This window comes from Erythrolamprus reginae, unplaced genomic scaffold (genome assembly GCF_031021105.1).
Source record: "Erythrolamprus reginae isolate rEryReg1 unplaced genomic scaffold, rEryReg1.hap1 H_1, whole genome shotgun sequence".
NCBI classification, from domain to species: domain Eukaryota; kingdom Metazoa; phylum Chordata; class Lepidosauria; order Squamata; family Dipsadidae; genus Erythrolamprus; species Erythrolamprus reginae.
In genome coordinates, this window is record NW_027248462.1 from 30,821 (window position 1) to 52,417 (window position 21,597).

Genomic DNA, 21,597 nt, shown 5'->3' on the forward strand with positions numbered 1-21,597 from the left:
AAGTTTAAATACTGGCAAAAAAGTACTAACCATTCCATCAGACCATTTAGTGAAGGTAACACTTAGCAAAGGTTGATAGCATGCTTAATTTTGCCATCAAGAATCAGTTCTTATCTTGAATGCTCTTTTTCCCATATCTATCTATCTATCTATCTATCTATCTATCTATCTATCTATCTATCTATCTATCTATCTATCTACGGTATCTATCTATCTATCTATCTATCTAGCTATCTCAGTGTTTTTCAACCAGTGTGCCGTGGCACACTAGTGTGCCGCGAGACATGGTCAGGTGTGCCGCGAAGCTCAGCAAGAGAGAGAAAGAGAGAGAGAGAAAGAAAGAGAGAGAGAGAAAGAAAGAGAAAGAAAGAGAAAGAAAGCAAGAGAGAAAGAAAGCAAGAGAGAGAAAGAGAGGCAGGGAAGGAGGGAGAGATAGAAAGAGAGCAAAAAAGAGAAGAAGGAAGGGAGAAAGAGGGATGGAGAGAAAGAGGAAGGAAGGAAGAGAGAGAAAGAGGGAGAGAAATAGAGCGAAAGGGAGGAAGAGAGAGAGAATTTTTTTTGTCCAAACTTTTTTTAGCCCCCCCACTCCCCCCCGCTCAAGGTGCCCCATTATTTTGTATATGTAAAAAATGTGCCGCAGCTCAAAAAAGGTTGAAAATCACTGATCTATCTCTCCATCCATCCATCCACCCATCCATCCATCCATCCATCCAGTTATTTTGACAGAGGAGTAGGCTCATAGCCATTCAGGACAACCCTATTGATTCTTATTTGATAGATTTCAAAATTAAATCCAGATGTTGCACACAGCCCTTGATCAATACCATCAAGTGAGATGATGACACGAAACAGAATCAGGTCGCGTAGCAAGCCAAAACAGGTTCCTGTTGAATTGGCACAATTCCTATTTCTGAGTAAGCTTGGTTTTGCTGTACAAGGGAAGTTTGTTTTCGTTCCTTTTTGTTTCCGTCCCTTTTTTGCTCTACTCCTTTTTCACATCATATTATCATTAAATCTATCACAGGGAGGTGGATTAGATGAAGAAATCAACCTGACTGGCCAGTTGGAGAGAGGACTCAGGCCAAGAAGCATGGAAAGTAGTCCTCCAGGGCTGATGGCTGAGAGCGCGGCTACTGGAAGGCAGGTAACAATACGTTTTTTGCCTGGACTACAATTTCCACTACAGGTAGTCCTCAACTCATGGTCAATTGTTTAATGTTTGTTCAAAGTTATATGACAGATTTTCCCTCCCTCCCACCTCAGAAAAGGTACTTAGAGCCTGGCTTCCAATGGGCCTTCCCTCTTCCCATAGTCACATGATCACATGGTCACATGTCAGGTGCTTGGCAACCGGCCGGCATTTATGATTAGTAAGGGGCGAGTACAAGTGCACTGGAGTGCCTTCCGTCCCCTGTCCTATTGCTCTCCTATATCTCCTATACCTTTCTTCTATTCCTATATCTCTTCTTCTATTCTTTCATTGATATGTTCTATTACTATATCTTCTTTTCTATTCTTTCTTAGATATATTTTACTATGAATATCTCCTCTATAACCTTCATCATGTATTTTATTATGTTTGTGTGTGTGTGTATATATATATATATATACATATATATATATATATATATATATATATGTCAAATGTTTTAGCTGAATTTGAAAATTAAGGGAGACTAGGATAGATCTATTTCGGCCTTATTTTGGCCTCATCAGCTAGCCATACCCACTGGGACTTGAACCTGCAACCTTTGCCTTGTAAGGCAGAGAATTAACCTCTAGGCTAATATATATATACCCACTAAAACCCTCATTGTGTGTTGGACTAAATAAATAAATAAATAAATAAATAAATAAATAAATGAATGAATGAATGAATAAATAAACAAACAAACAAATAAATTGCAACATGGCCATTTATGATGGGATTTTTGCTGAAAACTGGAAGCCAGTTGAACAATGAGTTTGCTTTATAATTGAGGGGTTTTCTTTATGACCCCAGCATTTGCTTTACCACATTATCTTAAGGACTCCTGAATTTTATTTTTATTTTTATGGGCCTGGTTATGTGATGACCTGTTTTACAAGCGTCATGACATACAATTGTAATGTGCAGGTTCCATTACTGTCCTAAGTCAAAGACTACCTTTCTCACATCCACATACAGCCTGCCTCTTGACTAGGAGTGGGAGTGAAGGGTTAATTTGGTAACTGAAATAGTCCACTGCAAAAGGAGGGTCTCAGTGGCAGAAGACTTCATAAGGCGAAGCTGACAGACTAAACGCAGGGGTAGGCAAAGTTGGCTCTTCTATGACATTTGGACTTCAACTCCCATAATTCCTGAGCTAGCATGATTGGCTCTGGAATTCTGGGAGTTGAAGTCCACAAGTCATAGAAGCGCCAACTTTGCCTACTCCTGGACTAAAGGAATGACCCAACAGTTGAAGAGAGAAAGAATGAATGGAGATGCTCAACATCCCACTTGTATGTAAAATATGTTGTCTGATGCTCTATACAATATGTTAAATGGTCACATTGTATTCAACAGCTGATAATTGTGTACTTCAAGATGTTTTGAAATCCTGAATTGCTCTTGCTGAGTCAGTTGGACACAGAGCATTAAACCAATTACAAAACAAATTATCCTCTTGGATAGAAGTGATAGATGGTGTATTCCAACACATCTGGAAGGCACTTAGGTCAGGAGCATAATCTTTATCTTTATGCAGGAAGGAGTGGGAGGGAAGAAGGGAGGAATGGAGGGAAGGAGGGAGGATATGCCATCCTGAGTCGTCGGAGAGGGGCAGCATATAAATCCAATGAATGAATGAAGGAAGGAAGGAAGGAAGGAAGGAAAGAAGGAAGGAAGGAAGGAAGGATATGCTACCCCGAGTCCTCGGAGAAGGGCGGCATATAAATCCAATAAAGAAAAGAAGGAAGGAAGGAAGGAAGGAAGGAAGGAAGGAAGGAAGGAAGGATATGCTACCCTGAGTCCTCGGAGAAGGGTGGCATATAAATCCAATAAAGGAAGGAAGGAAGGAAGGAAGGAAGGGGAGGCAGAGGCAGAAAGATAGAACCAATTACGAGCTCCTAGTTTGATGTGACTTTAAGTCTAATTTATCTTAACCAGTCATTCTACACCCTACTGAACTTAAGGCTAAGATTCTTCAAAGAGAATGTTTCCTGTAGCACAGGGGTATCAAACTCATGTCTTCACGGCAGCGTCACATGACATATTGGGACTCCCCCCCCCACTAAAACAGGGAAGGGCATGCTGATGTGTGATCCATCAGGCCTGCCAGATGGGAGTTTGACATCCCTGCTATAGTACAAGGCAATATGGGTTGGATGCCAATTGCTGAGTATGAGGAAGGGACACCTCCCTGTCACCAAACTCTAACAAAAAAAAATGAAACCCAGGAGAAAGTCTTGTGCTTTGGACAATATCAAGGAGGAAGTGATACCGATAGCAGAGAGGTCCATACTTGCAAAGATGGAACGAGAAGACATTGTCTTTCAGAAGTTTTGCCTTCATCATATTATCAAAGGGTGGGGTGATGTTGTTTACTGAGATGGAGGGATAACCCAATCCCATGATACCGTCAAACTTGGCAGCCACAAATACCAAGCCTGGCAAATCGGTAGCTTCAGCAAAGGTCTGGTTCTTAACGGTCAAGTTACCAATCTGAAGAGAAAGAAAATACACAGCATTTTGCCTTCTGTTTCATTTATCAAGAGGTGTCCATAAAATATGAACCACAACAAAGTGCAATGATAACAGTGCAATGATAACTGCCTGGTTTTTATGTGCATCATATAATCACTAAACCCAGCTATATAACTTTTCAAAGTTTACTGCAAACTTTGGTATAGAAATCTCATTCAGTAGAAAACTGAATTTTATCTTCAGGAAAGGAAAGAAATATGCCCTTCTATTTCCTTCTTAATCCCCACTCTCTTCCAGCATTAAAACTATTTATTTCTCAACCCACTTGATAATTACTAGTAACTTACTAATATTACAACCTACAATTACTTCTCACTAACAAAAATAACAAACATAATCAAACTAAGCCATCACAATCCAAATGCCTGCTAGTTTGCAGGTACTCCTCCTCCTCTCTTTTTCTCTCTCTTCTCTCTTTCTTCTTCTTTTCTTTCTTCCCTCTTTCCTTTTCTATCCCACCTCCAATCACCTTCTCTTTCCACGTTATTCTATTACATATTACAGCTATAAGATTATCCAAATAAGAATATTGAATACAAAATATTTACATGTAGACAAATATTCGGAATGTGTATACAATAATATATATAAGCCGTTGTATAAAAATACTATTTACCCCCTCCCCCTCCCCCTTCTCTTTTTTGTATTCCCATCCCCCTTTTCCCTGTTTTCTTTTTTTAATAAACTAATAAAGTATATTTTTTAAAAAATCTATTTATTTCTGAGAACCAGATTCCGTCAGCTTCCAATACTCACCCTGAGGACATCCTGGCTTAAGAATCCTTTAAGGCTACCGCTTCCATAATGAATTTCAAATTTGCTTTTATCAGCCTTGTGGGTGCAGGAAAACAGGGAACGATAATGTTTGTGTACCCCTGATGGAGAAAAAGCAGTTAATTGAGTACAGAGAACAGACTGATCTAGGGCTTCTTTCTCCTTCTCTTCCCTTCTCTCCATGCTAATCTACTTTATGGTATATATCAGTGATATTTCTCAACTTATAGTCTATGTCAGGGCTTGTCAAATTGGCGGTTCGTAGGCCAGATATGTCACATGCAGGCCGTGCCCATCTCAGCTCCGCAAAGGGGAAAAAATCATGATATGTCACATGATTACAACGTGATGCCGCAAAATTGACACCCATGGTCTATAACAGTGATGGCGAGCCTTTTTTTCCTTGGGTGCCGAAAGAGTGTGGGTGTGTGCTATCATACATGTGTGAGTGCCCACACCCATAACTCAATGCCTGGGGGGGAGGAAACTGCTTCCCTCACCTCCCAGGCGCCTTCTGGAAGCCGGAAGTAGCCTGTCTCCCAACTTCTAGTGGGTCCATGATTCGCCCTCCCCAGGCTCCAAAGGCTTCCCTGGAGCCAAGGGGGGTAAAAACACTCTCCCCCATCCTGCCAGAGGCTCTCTGGAAGCCAAAAACAGCCACCCAGAGCCTCTGTGCGAGCCAAAATTCAGTTGGCCGGCACACACATGCATGTTGGAGCAGATATGGCTCTGCATACCACCTGTGGCACCCTTGCCTTAGGTTCGCCATCACTGGTCTATAATATACCCTTCATGGCACCGGACCAGAATATCTCTGGGACCGCCTTCTGCCGCACGAATCCCAGCGACCAATTATGTCCCAGAGAGTTGGCCTTCTCCGGGTCCCGTCGACTAAACAATGTCGTTTGGTGGGTCCCAGGGGAAGAACCTTCTCTGTGGCGGCCCCGACTCTCTGGAACCAGCTCCCCCCGAAGATTAGAACTGCCCCTCCCTTGCCTTTCGTAAACGCCTTAAAACCCACCTTTGCCGCCAGGTATGGGCGAATTGAGATGTGTATGTCTGCTTAATAACGGGTTTTTTTTTTATGTTTTTAAATTATTAGATTTGTCATGAATTGTTTTATTGCTGTTGTGAGCCGCCCCGAGTCTACGGAGAGGGGTGGCATACAAATCTAATAAATAAGTAAGTAAGTAAGTAAGTAAGTAAGTAAGTAAGTAAGTAAGTAAGTAAGTAAGTAAGTAAGTAAGTAAGTAAATAAATAATACTGCAGGTAGATGTGTTATAGTTGCCCCCCCCCCAATAACTAAATCAGTTTCAATGCAAAATATTTTATTTGCACAGAACTTTTCCCTAACTGGAGTATAAGACCAAACTTAACATGTGATCAGCAATATGCTTCACAGTCCCAATACTCACTGGGAAAAACTGCAGTTTTCATGGCTGCCATGAATTCCTAGACTATCAGAGACATGCAATTCCCAAAGAGTCACTGAGACTACTCACTATCAAAAAGTTATGTGATTTCAACTGTAGTTATATTGACTCAACTGGGCAAGCAATTACATAGCGGGGTGAATGGTGTGCTAACTCCTATCAGCCTGAGAGCTCCCAACCTTATACAGTGGTACCTCTACTTAGGAACTTAATTCGTTACGTGACCAGGTTCTTAAGGAGAAAAGTTTGTAAGAAGAAACAATTTTCCCCATAGGAATCAATATAAAAGCAAATAATGTGTGCGATTGGAGAAACCACAGGGAGGGTGGAGACCCTGTTTCTTCCCAGGAGATTCCTAGAGAGGCTCCACAGAGGCTTCTCCCTGCCTTTTCCGGCCCTGTTTCCTCACACAAGATTCCTAGAGAGGCCCCACGGAGGCTTCTTCCTGCCTTTTCCTGTTACAGTTTTGGAGGCTCGGGTTTGTAAGTGGAAAATGGTTCTTGAGAAGAGGCAAAAGAATCTTGAACACCTGGTTCTTATCTAGAAAAGTTCAGAAGTAGAGGCATTTGTGGGTAGAGGTACCACTGTATATTCAATATAATAATTATTTTTGTCATAGGCAACTTGATGAAGGCTCTAATTGTTATGGGCGTCAACAAGGCCATCCATACCTAACCTTATCTGTCCCACCAGGGAGAATCCTGCTGGGGAAAATGGAACCCACACAGTGACACTAGCGTTCTTCTTTGAGTCTCAGTTTTTACATCAGGTAGGGTGCATCCATAATCCAATCATGGATGGTTTTGTTCTGATTTCAAAGTGACCTACCTTTCCAGGAAAGAAAGGCATTTGGACCTTCCAAATCTTCCCTGGTGTTGGATTCACACATTACTGTGGCTTCTTTGCTTTGGTTTTTGCCTGTGAACCAGGCCAAAGTCTCCTAGGATGAAATTGTTCTTTTACCACTAAGTTGAAAACTGGAGAGAATTTGGCTGACCAAGTAATCCTTCTGCTTCTCTAAGAGAGGAACGGATTACTGTAACAATGGTTTCATTTATAATTTTCTCATCTGGTTCATTCTACTGTCACATCAGTTTGTGATTTTAAGAAAAGCCTGCACAACACTTTGGATACATAGCCATGCACATTTCTCTTGAGCACCTCCTCCCCATGCACTTCCACTCAATTCTCAGGAAATCAATTGAGGGTATGATGTCTTACAGCATGCCAGATGTATCAGGCAACATTTGGAAGAAGGCACCCACAAGTTGGACGAGCCAGTATCAAAGACGACGTTGAAGCATTGTTTTGGGGTTCCAAGACAGATTTGACCATAGTATTGGGCCTAAGGTATAGCAAGAGAAGAAGAAAACGAAAGGGTCAGCATTTTATAATGACTTGAACCAATGTCTTTATCTATGGTAGTAATTTATCTATTTATTGCCCTTATTTGTTTGTTTATTATTCTTTTTTCCCCCACTTTTTTTAAAAAAAACTTTATTGAGTTTACAAAAAATAGGTTAGAGATAGGTTAACATTCATTTAAATATAAATCCGCATATTTATTACTTAAACCATGACAATATCAAACTATTAGGGATTCTTAGGGAAAAGGGAGGGTAAAGGGGAGGAAAGAGTGAAGAGAAAGAAAAAAGAGAATAGAGGAGATATGTAAAGAGAAGCTAAAGTAGCAAAAAGAATAGCAAAGAAAGATAGAGGGAGGGTGAAAAGAAACCAGCGAAAAGCTGATGTATCATTTTCATACGACGTTGAGTCAGAATTTATCATTGGTAGATTATTCCCTTCCTTAAAGCAGAAGAAAATTTCTGTTAGATTATTTTAGGGTTAGGGGTGTAAATTTTTCCAGTGTTACATATGGATTATATTCTTTTACTTTGTATTGATTAGAGTATCTTTTAAGAATTTGTCATTCACTAATAAATTATTTTGTTGGGTTATTTTCTTTTTGGATTAATTGAGATATTTTTTCCCTCATTCTTAAATAGAGACGACTAATTTGATGCTGAAACGTAATTGCAGGATCTAAGTTCAGACCCTTGAGTGATTTTGGAATAGACATTCTCTCTTAGACCAACCTGTCTCACAAAGTGCAAAGACGGGCTACAAAAACGGTGGAAGGTCTTAAGCATAAAACTTATCAGGAAAGACTGAATGAACTCAATCTGTGTTGTCTGGAGGACAGAAGGAAAAGGGAGGACATGATCAAAACATTTAAATATGTTAAAGGGTTTAATAAGATTCAGGAGGGAAGTGTTTTCAATAGGAAAGTGAACACAAACCAAGGGGGCACAATCTTAGGTTAGTTGGGGGAAAGATCAGATGTGAGAAATGATATGAGCAATTTGAGAAAATATTATTTTACTGAAAGAGTAGTAGATGCTTGGAACAAACCTCCAGCAGATAGTAACTGAATTTAAACATTATCCTCAGTAACTGAATTTAAACATGCCTGAGATAAACATATATCCATCCTAAGATAAAATACAGGAAATAGTATAAGGGGAGACTAGATGGACCATGAGGTCTTTTTCTGCCATCAATCTTCTATGTTTCTATGTTTCTAAAGTTTCTCTCCCTTCTCACCCAATGGCCATGTAGGTTACCTTGATTGTCTGATTCAGCGTCACCCAACCTTGGCAATTTTAAAATGTGTGGACTTCAACTCGCAAATGAAGTCTGCATGTGTTAGCTGAGGAATTCTGAGCGTTCAAGTCCACATGTTCCAGATGGGGCATTTCGGGAGTTCAAGTCCACATGGGCTAGATAGTGTATTCTAGGAGTTGAAGTTCACACATCTTAAAATTGTCAAGGGGGAGAAACCCTGGTCTGGAGAAAAAAATAAAATAAAAATGTAATTGTAAATTAAATAAATACACCAATAACGAACTCATTCTAAGCGCCAGTCTTTTTTGTATGCGATATGGCAATCGCCAAAGGCAAAACTGAGATATAGCACCAGGCACAAAAACCCTGACATTTGCAGAAGAATTCAAGCACTTCAGAAACATTAAAGAAGAAGAAAAGAAGAACAGAAAATATACTACAAAAACATATGGACTTCATAACTTGACCAAGGTAAATCAATAAGTGCAATTTACATAGACTTTTGTAAAGCCTTTGATTCACTAGTACATGACAAACTACTTCGAAAACTAAACTCTTATGGCATCTCTGGTCCCCTTCATGATTGGATAACTGTGTTCTTGTCAAACAGATAACAAATAGTTAAAATAGGGAGTGCCCTATCAAATCCTGCATCTATCAACAGTGGTGTCCCTCAAGGCAGTGTTCTAGGACCAATGTTATTCATTATTTACATAAATGACCTTAGTGATCATTTTGTAAGTAACTACATTCTCTTTGCTGACAATGTTAAACTATTCAACACCACCGACAATATTTCTACCCTTCAAAAAAGACCCAACCAATGGTCTGATAGCTGGCAACTTCAAATCTCAACCAATAAATGCTCTGTCTTACACATTGGCAAAAAGAACCAGAACACAAAATACAAACTTGGAGGAGACAATAATAATAATAATTAATAATAATAATAATAATAATAATAATAATAATAATAATAATTTATTAGACTTCTATGCCGCCCCTCTCCAAAGACAACCTTGTAGATGACCCTGTCAAGGATCTTGGAGTATTCATATCTAGTGACCTAAGTGCCATAGTCCATTGTAACCGCATTGTAAAAAGGCAATAAGAGTTGTTAATCTTGTGTAGCTTCTTCTCTGGCAATATTAATCTGCTAACCAGAGCATTCAAAACCTTTGCCAGACCAATTCTCTAACACAGCTCACCCGTCTGGAACCTGCACTGCATATCGGACATTAATACAATTGAGAGAGTCCAGAAATATTTCACAAGAAGAGTTCTCCATTCCTCTGCTCACAACAAAATACCTTATTCCACCAGACTTGAAATTTTGGCTTAGATAACTTAGAGCTATGTCGCCTTCGATCTGATCTAAATGTAGTTCATAAAATCATCTACCGCAATGTCCTACCACCAGTCAGTGAATACTTCAGCTCCAGCCACAACAACACACTCACAAAACATAGATTCAAACTCAATGTAAACTCCTCAAAACTTGACTGCAGAAAATACGACTTCAGCAACAGAGTGATCAATGCATGGAATGCACTACCTGACTTTGGTTTCTTCCCCAAACCCCAAAAATTTTAACTTTAGACTATCTACAGTTGACCTCACTCATTCCTAAGAGGTCTGTAAGGGGCATGCATAAGCACCTCATCGTGCCCATTGTCCCTGTCCTACTGTTCTATTGTCCAAATTTACTTACTTACTTACTTACTTACTTACTTACTTACTTACTTACTTACTTACTTACTTATTGGATTTGTATGCTGCCCCTCTCCGGAGACTCGGGGCGGCTAACAGCAATAATAAGACAGCGTACAATAATAATCCAATAGTAAAAATGATTAAAAACCCATTAATATAAAAACCAAACATACATACAGACATACCATGCATAGAATTTGGTTGCTTTTGTTTATGTTTATATCATACTTATTATCTTGTACACATTTTGACAAATAAATATATAAGTAAATGGATAGTTAGCTAGATAGCTAGATAGCTCGCTAGTTAGATAGATAGATAGATAGATAGGTAGGTAGGTAGGTAGGTAGGTAGGTAGATAGATAGCTAGATAGATAGCTAGATAGCTAGATAGATAGATAGATAGATAGATAGATAGATAGATAGATAGATAGATAGATAGATAGATAGATAGATAGATAGATAGATGATAGAGATAGTTAGATAGATAGGTAGGTAGGTAGGTAGGTAGGTAGGTAGGTAGATAGATAGATAGATAGATAGATAGATAGATAGATAGATAGATAGATAGATAGATAAAATTATCCTTGAATCCTGTCTCATTATGGTAGGATAAGTGATGTTCTTTGGAGGAAATGTATGCCAAGTGTATTCTTTCATTAAGGTCACCTAAGGTCACTCCAGCTACCCAACTAAAGACAGCAGGCACCTAGGTTCAGCAGCAGTGATACAGGAAGATGCTGGAGATTGGTGATCACCTTAACCACAACAGGAAGGGCATCATTTTAAGCTGTGTTAGAGAAGGCAGTGATCAGCTGCTTCTGCATTTTACTAGAAAAACCACATGGATAAATAAGATAGAAGTGATTGATGTCATAGTGCCACTCAGGTCAAATTGTACCAGACATACTAATTGTTTATTTCTGAAAACTAATGACGTTTATGATGAGGTTAGATTGGAACTGAAATTCCAGATATTTAGTTGCTGATGTTTGTCATGCAGGAAAAGAAGATCTGGAACTTACTAACTAGCTAGCTAGCTAGCTAGCTAGCTAGCTAGCTTGCTTGCTTGCTTGCTTGCTTGCTTGCTTGCTTGCTTGCTTGCTTGCTTGCTTGCTTGCTTACTTACTTACTTACTTACTTACTTACTTACTTACTTACTTACTTACTTACTTACTTACTTACTTACTTACTTACTTATATAGAAACATAGAAACATAGAAACATAGAAACATAGAAACATAGAAACATAGAAACATAGAAGATTGATGGCAGAAAAAGACCTCATGGCCCATCTAGTCTGCCCTGATACTATTTCCTGTATTTTATCTTAGGATGGATATATGTTTATCCCAGGCATGTTTAAATTCAGTGACTGTGGATTTACCAACCACATCTGCTGGAAGTTTTGTTCCAAGCATCTACTACTCTTTCAGTAAAATAATATGCTCTGACCTTGCTTCTGTTCTTTCCCCCAACTAACCTCAGATTGTACCCCCTTGTTCTTGTGTTCACTTTCCTATTAAAAGTCCTTTCCACCTGAACTTTATTGAACCCTTTAAAATATTTAAATGTTTTGATCATGTCCCCCCTTTCCCTTCTGTCCTCCAGACTATACAGATTGAGTTCATGAAGTCTTTCCTGATAAGTTTTATGCTTAAGACCTTCCACCATTTTTGTTGCTCGTCTTTGGACCCGTTCAATTTTGTCAATATCTTTTTGTAGGTGAGGTCTCCAGAACTGAACACAGGATTCCAAATGTGGTCTCAACAGCACTCTATACAGCAGGATACATATTTTGTGTTGGTTCTGATGTTTACGTGAGTTCCTGGAGCAATACTTACTTATTTACTTACTTACTTACTTACTTACTTACTTACTTACTTACTTACTTACTTACTTACTTACTTACTTACTTACTTATTTGTCATACAGGAAGAATTGACAGTGGAGATATGGAATGCAAGAATCATGAACATGGAAAAGTTTTATACAGAGATATGAAATGAATTGTATATAAATAACATATTAGGCCTCGGTAAATTGAAATGGATTGGAGAATCAGACGATCATACTTTTAACTATTCAGGACAGGAAAAGCAAAGAAGGAATGTCCCTGTTTTTATAGAAAGAAATAGTACAGGCCATCTTCCAATTAAGAAAATTCCTGACTGTTGAAATCTCGAACCTAGATTATAAATTCCTTCAGAAAAGTGCATCAGAACTTTGATTGTTCATTAAGTGACTGGTTATAAATTGAGGACTACCTGTTCTTGGGAACAATATAATCAACATACAGGTAAATTTAATAGAACATCATGGACAACACTTTAATATTATTATCTAAGTTCATGGTCCAATCATTGATGCAGAAGGAGAAGGAGAAGAAGAGTTTTATTATTAATTTCAATTTGAAATGTATAGAACATGCAAAATGTGCTGACTATGGTTAAAAGCTACAGATAGTAGTAAATATAATCCAGGAATATTTTTTTAAAAAAAATTGTATAATCCAGGAATAAAAAATAAAGCAAGACAGTGACTAATTTCTGTCTGCCAATCCTATAATATTGTCATTGCCAGACTACTCTTCAACCAATTAATATTGTGCAAATTCCAAGCCAAACACAAGTCAAATCCCTCTGTTTTCAAAGGCCTCATTTGCACACAAATGAAGCTTCCGGGTCTCCGTCTGGGCAAAAGTTGTCCCAGTAGTACTAGTAAGGAGTTGAGGGAGAAGGGAGGAGTTGGAGACAGGTGCCTCAAACACCTCTCCCTCAAAGGGAAAGAAAACGTCGCAAAGAGGAGACAGATACGTATTTGCAAGGCAAGTGAATCTGGTGAGGCAGGGAGCGAAAAGCATGAGGTAGGGAGGCCTTGGGGGCGTGTTCCATCTCTAGCTCCGCCCCCCACGGCCTTCCCCACCTTGAGATACCTCATGTGCACTTAGCAAACCACGCATCCGCCCACGCATTAAATTAGTGAATGTGTGGACGAAAGCAGGGAATAATCTCTTCAAGGTATGAGATTTATTCCCACGGATCCTCGAGATATGAATGGAATGGGCAGGCCCCAACACATGCATAACTCGAGCAGACATTGAAGGTAGAAGCTGACACAAAAATCCAAGCTAAGTCTTTCAAAGTATTTCCAAAATCAGAAGGAGATTTAAGTTAATACGGTAAAGGATGTCAGTGTACATACAGTAACTGATTCAAAGAAGGTCAAATAAAGATGACGAATCCCAGCGGCCGATAAGGTCCCACAGAGTTGGCCTTCTCCGGGTCCCATCGACTAAACAATGTCGTCTGGCGGGCCCCAGGGGAAGAGCCTTCTCTGTGGTGGCCCCGGCCCTCTGGAATCAACTGCCCCCGGAGATTAGAACTGCTCCCACCCTCCTTGTCTTCCGTAAACTACTTAAGACCCACCTATACCGCCAGGCATGGGGGATTTGAGACACCTTTTCCCCTGGCTTATTATGATTTATGTTTGGTATGTATGTGCTGTTTCGTTTTTAATTATGATAGGGTTTTTAGTTTTTTGGGGTTTTTTTATATTAGATTTGTGCCTGTATAATACTGTTTTTATCGTGTTGTGAGCCTCCCCAAATCTTCGGAGAGGGGCGGCATACAAATCTAATAAATTATTATTGTTATTGTTATTATTATTATTATTATTATTATTAATAATAATTTAGGATCTGAACAACAAATACATTTTTCAAGGTATTTCCAAGAATCTCTAGTACTAAAATATGCAGTTAAATCAACACTTTGAATAGTAGTATTATCAAGTGGGAGGGCTACAAGCATTGAGAGAATATCCATATAAAAACAGCAATGAATAGGAAAAGAATCTGTAAAGACTCTAACCAAATTATGCCAGCAATTCTAGAGAAAGACAAAATGATAAAAGAGAACGAAAAAGAGTAATCTATTACAAATCAAAGAAAGAACACTTACTTATGCAACTATGGTACAGTAAACCTGATTGCACATCCTAGCAAAATAATACTTAGGATTATTTGGATCATTCTAGGTTTACAAAAATTATTTGGATCATTCTAGGTTTACAAGGACTAAGAAAGATTATTGATAATGCACCTAGAAAATTAAGAAAGGGAAAGGATTTTATAAAAAGTCAGTATGGGCTTAATTGATGATATAAAGACATTTTGATTGCATCAGCCACGTCCAATTGTGGTATATCCTGAGAAAATCAGAAATCCTAGAATAACTTACCAGCCTTGTGCAAAATTTATGTAAAGGACTGGAAGCCACAGTTTGTACAGAACACAGCAAAAAGAATGGGATTTATAGTGAATATATATTCAGCAAAGCTGGATTGGAAAAAACCTGAATGCATACAGGTAATCTTCAATTTAGAACCACAATTGAGCCCAAAATTTCTGTTGAAACATTTATTGTGAGTTTTGCTCTGTTTTATGACCTTTATGAGCAATGTTGCTATTGACCTGGCAGGTGGTTTCTGCTTTTCACTAGTGAGCAAACAATAGGAAAGTAACGCTCAAGAAATATGTCACAGGATAGAATTTTGTTAGGATAGAATTTTGCTATTTTGATAGCAATAAATGTTGTAAGCCGCCCCAAGTCCTCGGAGAGGGGCAGCATATAAATCCAATTAAATGAATGCATGAACAAACAAACAAACAAACAAATAAATACCTGGAAAATATATTCATACTATATGCTGAGGAATATCTCTATATCTACAAAAATTAAAATTGTGCTTGCAATGATTTTCTCTGTGACATGCCATGGAAATTAAAGTTAGACTTTGAAGATGCAGGCTAGAAAGATGATTATTTTGAACTTTGGTGTTGGAGAAGACACCTCAGAATGCCATAAATAACAAGAAAACCCCTACAACTTTAACCTTAGACTGTCTACGGTTGAGCTCAGCCCATTCCTAAGAGGTCTGTAATGAGCGTGCATGAGTGCATCATTGTGCCTACCATCCCTAACCTACTCTCCCCATTTATTTGTATCCATTTCATGTATTCGTAAACATGTTTATACACTGCTCAAAAAAAAATAAAGGGAACACTTAAACAACACAATATAACTCCAAGTTAATCAAACTTCTGTGAAATCAAACTGTCCACTTAGGAAGCAACACTGATTGACAATCAATTTCACCTGCTGTTGTGCACATTCAACTTTGTACAGAACAAAGTATTCAATGAGAATATTTCATTCATTCAGATCTGGGATGTGTTATTTGAGTGTTCCCTTTATTTTATTTTTTTTGAGCAGTATAGTACATCTCACAACATTACCATTTGTTGAAGTGTCATCTATTGAATATTAAAAAGGGCAAGTAGAAGCCAAGCCATTCATTAACTACAGTGCCTGAATTCCCACAACATACCTAACCAGAAGCAAACAAGTTTATTTTTTATTAATTAGATTTATAAGCCACACAACTTCTTACGGACTTTGACGGCATGGGTTATCACTGTGGCTTATGTAAAATACACAGTTATTGAGACTCCTATCTGGCAGCTAAGTTTCCTTACTTGATAGATTTGTCACTTGCTTTTTTCCAGAGGCTCATAGTAGTTTACATAGGGTCTTTCTTCAATTTATCCCACAACAATAGCCCCAAAGAGTAAATTTGACCGGAAGAGATTAAGTTTCCTTAGTTGAGGATGGGCTTGAATCTCCTCAAATTTGTCCAATGATTTGACCCTCAGGTTATGGTATTTTGACATCATCACACTTGGGTTCAGAGGCCCTCCATTTACCACTGCAACACTTCGACATTTAATCATAAACTTATCCCTTCTATTAAGAAAACATACATCCATGTAGTTGTGGAGACGCTGGCGAGTGATAGAAGCTGTTGTTGGTGGCTTTCCAGTCCTGAATCCACCTCGCCTTAACACTTCAGCGATGGGAAGCCCTGACTGGCCAAACCGGTTTCGGACAGATGGGAATTTCTGGAGACTGATCCTGCCAGGGAATAGAAAACAGATAGAAGGGATGGAGTGGGGGGTTAAAAGTAATGATGGAGGGTATGATATTCTTGCTATCAGTCACTATCATTATAATAAATCAATGGGCCTGATGATTGACAAAAATCTAGGACAGACATAAAAAAATATAAATCTTAGTAGGTTCAAATGATTTCCCAGAGCCCCCAAGATTATGTACAACCAAAGAAATGGAGTGTGGGAGTGGGTGGGATTAAAGGTAGCCCCTTTGCCCTTTAGCATTCTTCCTCACTTTAAATTGTATTATTTGCAGCATTCCCCTTCATGAAATACAGTTATCCGGATGATGAAAGATATGCAGACCTGATTGAGGGCATATAATGTACGAACTGAAATTATTTCATTTGGTCAAATGGTGCTACGGGAAAAGCCATAATCGATCAGATTCACACTACCTACTGATCTATGAAAAATGAAACAAAGTAACTTATCAATGAATGGTAAAATTTAAAATTATATTGTATTTATCATATTATAAAGGATGTACCCTATATGTAACATTGGAAGATTTTATTCATTTACTCCCAGACAAATCTAGTAGAAACCTTTAAAGCAACAAGAAGGGGAATAATATATTAGTGACACTTTCGAAATTTAAGTCGTATTGATACGATACATCAGCTACATTGCTGGTTCCTTTCCATTTCCTATCTATACTCTCCCTCTCTCTTTATTCTTTTTTCTTTCTGATCAATACTTCCTTTTTCTCTGTTTTCTTTTTCTTTCTTCACCTCTTTTCTTTTCTCTATTTTCTATTTGTATCTCCTCAATATGTCAAATATTATGTGATCCTATGGTATAGATATCAATTGTACTGATTTACAACCAAATTACTGTTGACTTATTACAAGTTACCTTTTCTGTTTTTGTTTTCTGTAAAACTTAACAAAGACATTAAAAAAAAGAAAAGAAAAATGAAGCAAGATTCTGGTTTAGGATGAAGCAAGATGGAGTAGATTCAAGACAGGTTTACTTTCTTGTAGTATATGTGTTGGGACAGATGTTAAAGGTACAAGAATATTTCAAAAGTAAAACGGGCAAATCAAACTCTAGGGTTAACCCCTTTTTTAACCTCAGGTGCCAAAAAAGTGTGCATGCACATGACAGCGTATGCATGTGTGCCACCTTCTAATGCAATGCAGCCTCGCAGGGGGCCCCCACATGTGTTCCCCCCATGCGTGCACTGGTGACCCCCACTCGGCAGCCCTTTTTTGTGCTAGCAGGCCTCCCTGAAGCCTCCTGGGACCAAAAACAGTTGGGGGCAGGGAAGGGCTACCCAAGTTTTTACTACCACATTGTGGGCATGGTCTATGCAGGACGCCCTGCATTTTCTTTCAACGTCTGTGCAAATTGGGTGCTCTGGGGTGGAGCTCCATTTTCACTACCCCAGTGCGTTCCCCCGCATCTGAGCAGCAGCCCCCCCCTGGTTGGGGGATACTGCACCCTCCCATGTCCCATTTTTAGTCCCAGTAGGCTTCAGGGAGGCCCGCTAGAACCAAAATTGGAGAGGGGTGATCTGCGTTCTCCCCAATTTCTTTCCCCAGCATCGCGCACTTGGATTCCTTATTCCCGTGCCTTCTCCAATCTATCCAAATTTCTTTCTCCAGTGCAGTGCGTGGAAATATCCTATGCATGTCTAGCAGAAATCCAAAGATCAGCTGGCTGGCGGGAGGCCTGCACATGTGCAGTGGGGCTGGGCTGGAGTGATGGCTGGCGTTCCTGCAGAGAGGGCGTTTCATGCCATCACAGCTCTAGAGTTTATTATTTCCTTGGATTGGGATTTTAAATCATTGAATTAGATCATTGGTTCACAATCTGGGGGTCAGGACCCCTTTGGGGTCTGTTCTGCCGGGCTCTATGGTAAGAGTCTCCCGAATATTCAAGGGTACAAATTTTAGACACACACGCTTGAAAGTTCAAAAACAATGTTTGTTATCACAAAAATTCGAAAGAAACAAAGCACCCTTTTTGTATTGCAAAGGGCACTCGTCCAAAAACCACCTGATAGTCTGTACAATCCCCTTAATCAGTCTTTAAGTACTCAGCTAGCAGCTGTGAAGGAACGTCACAGCACTTCTTCTCCCACAAAGTGAAACACACACACTTTACTCTGCTTTGGTTTCAAAGTCGTGAAAAATCAACAAAGTCCAGAAACAGCAAGGCACAGTCCTGAAGAACAACAATCAGATAATCTTCCACAACGGCCAAACCAACACGCTGCTATTTATATCAGCAGCTCTAATTACTGGAGCCCCACCCAAACACAGGTGGCCTCTCTTATCTCCTGTAATATTTCTGTAATTGGTCTCTTCTATGCATAATTCTGCGCATGCGTGGGTCTAATACTTCCTCATCCGAATCAACTGAAGATAATGGAGATTGGCTTCCTGGGCTGTGTGCCAAGCCCCCCTCTTCTAAGTCACCCCCAACTTCTTCTTTGTCCGAGGAAACTGCACTACCTGCCTCTGTCAGCAATAAAACAGGCCTATGACATGTTGATGTTTCCCCTGCATCCACCTCCACATTCCTTGGGGCAGGAGCTGGGCCAGAGCCAACCGCAACAGGGTCAAACGACCATTTCACAGGGTTCGCCTAAGACCATGGGATAAGACAAATTTCCCATAGTGTTAAGAACTAAACCTTCTATTCTGGCACCTTGGAATGTATTTTTACAATCCGACCAATCAGGCGTTTACAGTGGGGGTGTCCCTCTGACCTTTCTGCCAATCAGCTTAAAGCTCTGTTGGGAGAATTGGTGCTAGACTTATGGTTGGGGTCACCACAACACAAGGGATTGTATTAAGGGGTCACGGTATTAGAAAAGTTGAGAACCACTGAATAAATTTCATAAATTTCTTAATTCATAAATTTCTTGTCCATCTGGCATTACTGTGTTCAGAAATCTGTAGAGTTAGCTTGGCATTTTTCATCCAACATTCCTCAACCCTCTCCCACCTACCCACATGAGAGAATATTAGGCATCAAGGGAGAGCGATAAATCCTTACACGTGTAATGAGAGATTTTTTAATTAACACTGATACTTGGGCATCACCCACCTGTAGGCAGAAACAGGGCTGGACAGGTGAACTAATTGTAGGTACCTAGTATCCCTAATCAGTGCTGAGTAAGTCATAGACTGGTGTGCTCTGGCACTTCGTAAGACATCAGGTGTTTTCTCATAGCTGCCTGGGAGAAGCCAAACATTAGCCAATCTCTTGATTTGTATCATATGTAAAAGATTTTCAGGAAGGAAGATGAACCAGAACTGATGGATGCAAATGGGGTTATTCTGGAAGAATTGGGTTGAGTTATCAACTGGATAAGATATCTCTTCAAAATACAGGAAAGTGTATTTAACTATTACTCTCCGCTTTGCTCATATATTTATTTATTTATTTATTTATTTATTCAATTTTTTTATGCCGCCCTTCACCTTAGACTCTGGGCGGCTTACAACATGTTAGCAATAGCACTTTTTAACAGAGCCAGCATATTGCCCCCACAATCCAGGTCCTCATTTTATCCACCTTGGAAGGATGGAAGGCTGAGTCAACCTTAAGCCTTTGATGAGATTTGAACCGCTGACCTGCAGATCTAGCAGTCAGCTTTAGTGGCCTGCAGTACTGCACTCTACCCACTGTGCCACCTCGGCTCATATATGCTACCAGGAACTGCTTGGCAGATCTAAATGACTGCCTCACTATATCTCTACAATATTCTTGAATCATAGATCTCATAAATATTTGATTCTTATTATTTTAGAGGAGGAGAGTGAATCATATACATCCCATGTATACAGCTCATCCGTTTGGAACCCATATCGCATCTCAGACATCAACACCCTTGAAAATGCCTAAAGATACTTCACCAGAAGAGCCCTTCACTCCTACACTCAAAACAGAACACCCTACGAGACTAGACTTTCAATCCTGGGCCTAGAAAGCCTAGAATTAAGACGCCTTAAACAAGATCTAAGTATTGCCCACAAGATCATATGCTGCAACGTCCTGCCTGTCGGCGACTACTTCAGCTTCAACCACAACAACACAAGAGCACACAACAAATTTAAACTTAATATTAACCGCTCCAAACTTGACTGTAAAAAATATGACTTCAGTGACCGAACTGTCGAAGCGTGGAACTCATTACCGGACTCCATAGTGTCATCCCCAAACCCCCAACACTTTACCCTTAGATTATCTACCGTTGACCTATCCAGATTCCTAAGAGGTCAGTAAGGGGCGAGTACAAGTGCACTAGTGTGCCCTCCGTCCCTGTCCTATTGCTCTCCTATATCTCCTATACCTTTCTTCTATTCCTATATCTCTTCTTCTATTCTTTCATTGGTATGTTCTATTCCTATACCTTCTTTTCTATTATTTCTTAGATATATTTTACTATGAGTATCTCCTCTATAACCTTCATCATGTATTTTAGTATGTGTATATAGATATATACCCACTAAAACCCTCATTGTGTATTAGACAAAATAAATAAATAAAATAAATAAATAAATAAACAAATAAATAAATAAACATGTTTAATGGCACCCAGCTTGGGAAAATCCATAGTGCTTGTTTCCCAAAAGGGAATGGCTAAAAACAGAGACAGATTGATTGGATGATAACCCTGAAAGTGCTCCAGTTCCAAGTATGAGTAGTCCTTGATTTATGACCACAATTGGCATCAGAATTTCTGTTATTAAACAAGATGGTTGTTAAGTGAGTCACACCCTATTTTACAGACTTTTTTTTTGCCACAGTTGTCAAGCAAATCACTGCAGTTATTATTAAGAGAGCAGCTTCTCCCGTTGACTTCTCAGAAGCCAGCTGGGAACGTTGCAAATAGTGACAAGTATCCATCATAAATTACATGTCAATTGTCAAGTGCCTAAATTTTGATCATATGACCATGAAAATGCTGTGATGGTGAAAAGTTACAAAAGGGTGAAAACCGATCAAAAGTTACTTCTTCAATGTCATTGTTGCTTTCAATGATCACTAAACAAGGACTACCTGTATTGCTTAATGTTGGAATTCATTGCTGGAATGTATTTCTATGTAACACCTACAGTAGTATTCAGCCAGTAGATGGCAGCATTTACAAGTTTGGATCTGTGCTATGTACTCCATACTCTTTTGTTCTAAGAGGAGTTTCCTGTTTCCTGTTACAGTTAAATAGTTGAGCAGTGAAGCACATGGTGATTGTTCTCTTTTGTTTGCTCTGTGGTGCTTTATGGAAACAGAATTTCTAACACTTACCATGTTTCTCAGAAAATAAGACTGGGTCTTATATTAATTTTTGCTC

The 21,597-nt window shown here is 39.2% G+C and overlaps 1 protein-coding gene across 1 annotated transcript in view; it reads right to left on the reverse strand.

The window, feature by feature from the left end:
• LOC139155326 (cathepsin D-like) overlaps positions 1–21,597 on the reverse strand; it is a 44,919-nt gene that overhangs the window by 18,506 nt on the left and 4,816 nt on the right. Inside the window, exons 2-5 of the mRNA XM_070730453.1 lie at positions 16,098–16,248; positions 7,157–7,280; positions 4,484–4,602; positions 3,486–3,685 (exon numbers count right to left, since the gene is read on the reverse strand). Of these exons, the coding sequence (XP_070586554.1) occupies positions 3,486–3,685; positions 4,484–4,602; positions 7,157–7,280; positions 16,098–16,248 (594 nt within the window). The remainder of the gene's footprint in view (positions 1–3,485; positions 3,686–4,483; positions 4,603–7,156; positions 7,281–16,097; positions 16,249–21,597) is intronic.